This window comes from Mastomys coucha, unplaced genomic scaffold, assembly GCF_008632895.1.
Source record: "Mastomys coucha isolate ucsf_1 unplaced genomic scaffold, UCSF_Mcou_1 pScaffold19, whole genome shotgun sequence".
In the NCBI taxonomy this organism is placed as follows: domain Eukaryota; kingdom Metazoa; phylum Chordata; class Mammalia; order Rodentia; family Muridae; genus Mastomys; species Mastomys coucha.
This window is the reverse complement of record NW_022196901.1, coordinates 20014495-20015691: the sequence shown is the minus strand read 5'-3', so window position 1 is coordinate 20015691 and position 1197 is coordinate 20014495. Positions and strand designations below refer to the sequence as shown.

Here is a 1197-nt window from a genome sequence, read left to right as displayed (position 1 = left end):
TCTTGACAAGCAATGCTTCCTTGAGTCCTGTCGTCTCTCTCGCCCATTCTTTATTCACAGGTAGTGACCCTCCTTGTTCCCCCGAATAACGTGACCTGCAGGCCAGGTCAACTTCCCATGCCATACTAAAAACACAGCAGTCTAAACAACTGACAAGCAGTGAGCAAAGGCAGAGAAACACGGAGAAGACAAAACAGTCATTGTCAAAGATCTCTAAAGTTCATTTGCAACCTATAACTTGAGGAAAGTGCTTCCTTCCCCAGGGTGACTGCACTGGGAGGTGTAACTCACCTGAGTTGGGTCTCTGTAGTCACAGGCCTTAAGCAGCACTAGGCCTCCTTTCTGGCTGGAGCGGCCCTGGGCCACCAGGCATTTGTTGGTCTGCAAATGGTAGAGCTGCAAAAGAAGACCGTACTCCTGAGACTCCCGTGCAGACACCTTGGTGCTTGGGGGATGTGTGCACAGAGTGGGAAGTGCTGTCCCACAGTCCCAGGAAAGCACCCACAAGCTAAGATGAACAAATAAAGCCAAGCATGGTGACTTGGGCCTGTCACTCAAGCAGTCATGGAGCTGAGGCAGGAGATCATGAGTATGTGGACAGCCTGAGCTAAAGAACAAAACCCTATGTATATGCTGATGTGGAAAGATCTATGCTGGAAGGGTTATCAACTATATGGGCACAAAATATCTGTCTTTAGAACACCCAGTAAACACCTAGAGAGTTGTCTGGGGCTTTATAAACAAGGAATAAAGTACTAGGTTCAATTCGCCTGAAATACAAAAGTTGGGAGATATGCCCTTAGGAAGTTAAAGAGGGAGATCAGAACAGCAGTTTTCTGGCTGTGTGTTCGGTGTCTGCACAGGTGTGGATGGGCACACCTTTGTGTGTGCATGTTTGTGCAAGATTCCCAGCCCTCCTTGTTCACTGACACACAAGGTCTCCCAGACCTGGAGCTCATCAGGTGGGTTTGTTCCTGCCTTCCAAGCACTGGCACTACAAGTGGGCCACCACACCTGCCCAGTGTCTACATGGATTCTAAGGATCCAAAACTCTGATCCCCACACTGGGCTACAAAGTGCTTTATCAACTAAGCCATCTCCCCAGCCAGTTTTAGAAATTACTTGGAACAACCGGGCAGTGGTGGCCCACGCCTTTAGTCCCAGCAGTTGGGAGGCAGAGGCAGACGGATTTCTGAG

At 49.4% G+C, this 1197-nt stretch overlaps 1 protein-coding gene across 3 annotated transcripts in view; it reads right to left on the bottom strand.

Moving 5' to 3' along the window:
* Galnt11 (polypeptide N-acetylgalactosaminyltransferase 11) overlaps window positions 1–1197 on the bottom strand; it is a 38114-nt gene that overhangs the window by 6931 nt on the left and 29986 nt on the right. For all 3 annotated transcript variants that reach the window (XM_031380224.1, XM_031380227.1, XM_031380226.1), the window contains one exon: window positions 292–396. In XM_031380224.1, coding sequence (XP_031236084.1) covers window positions 292–396 — 105 coding nt within the window. The remainder of the gene's footprint in view (window positions 1–291; window positions 397–1197) is intronic.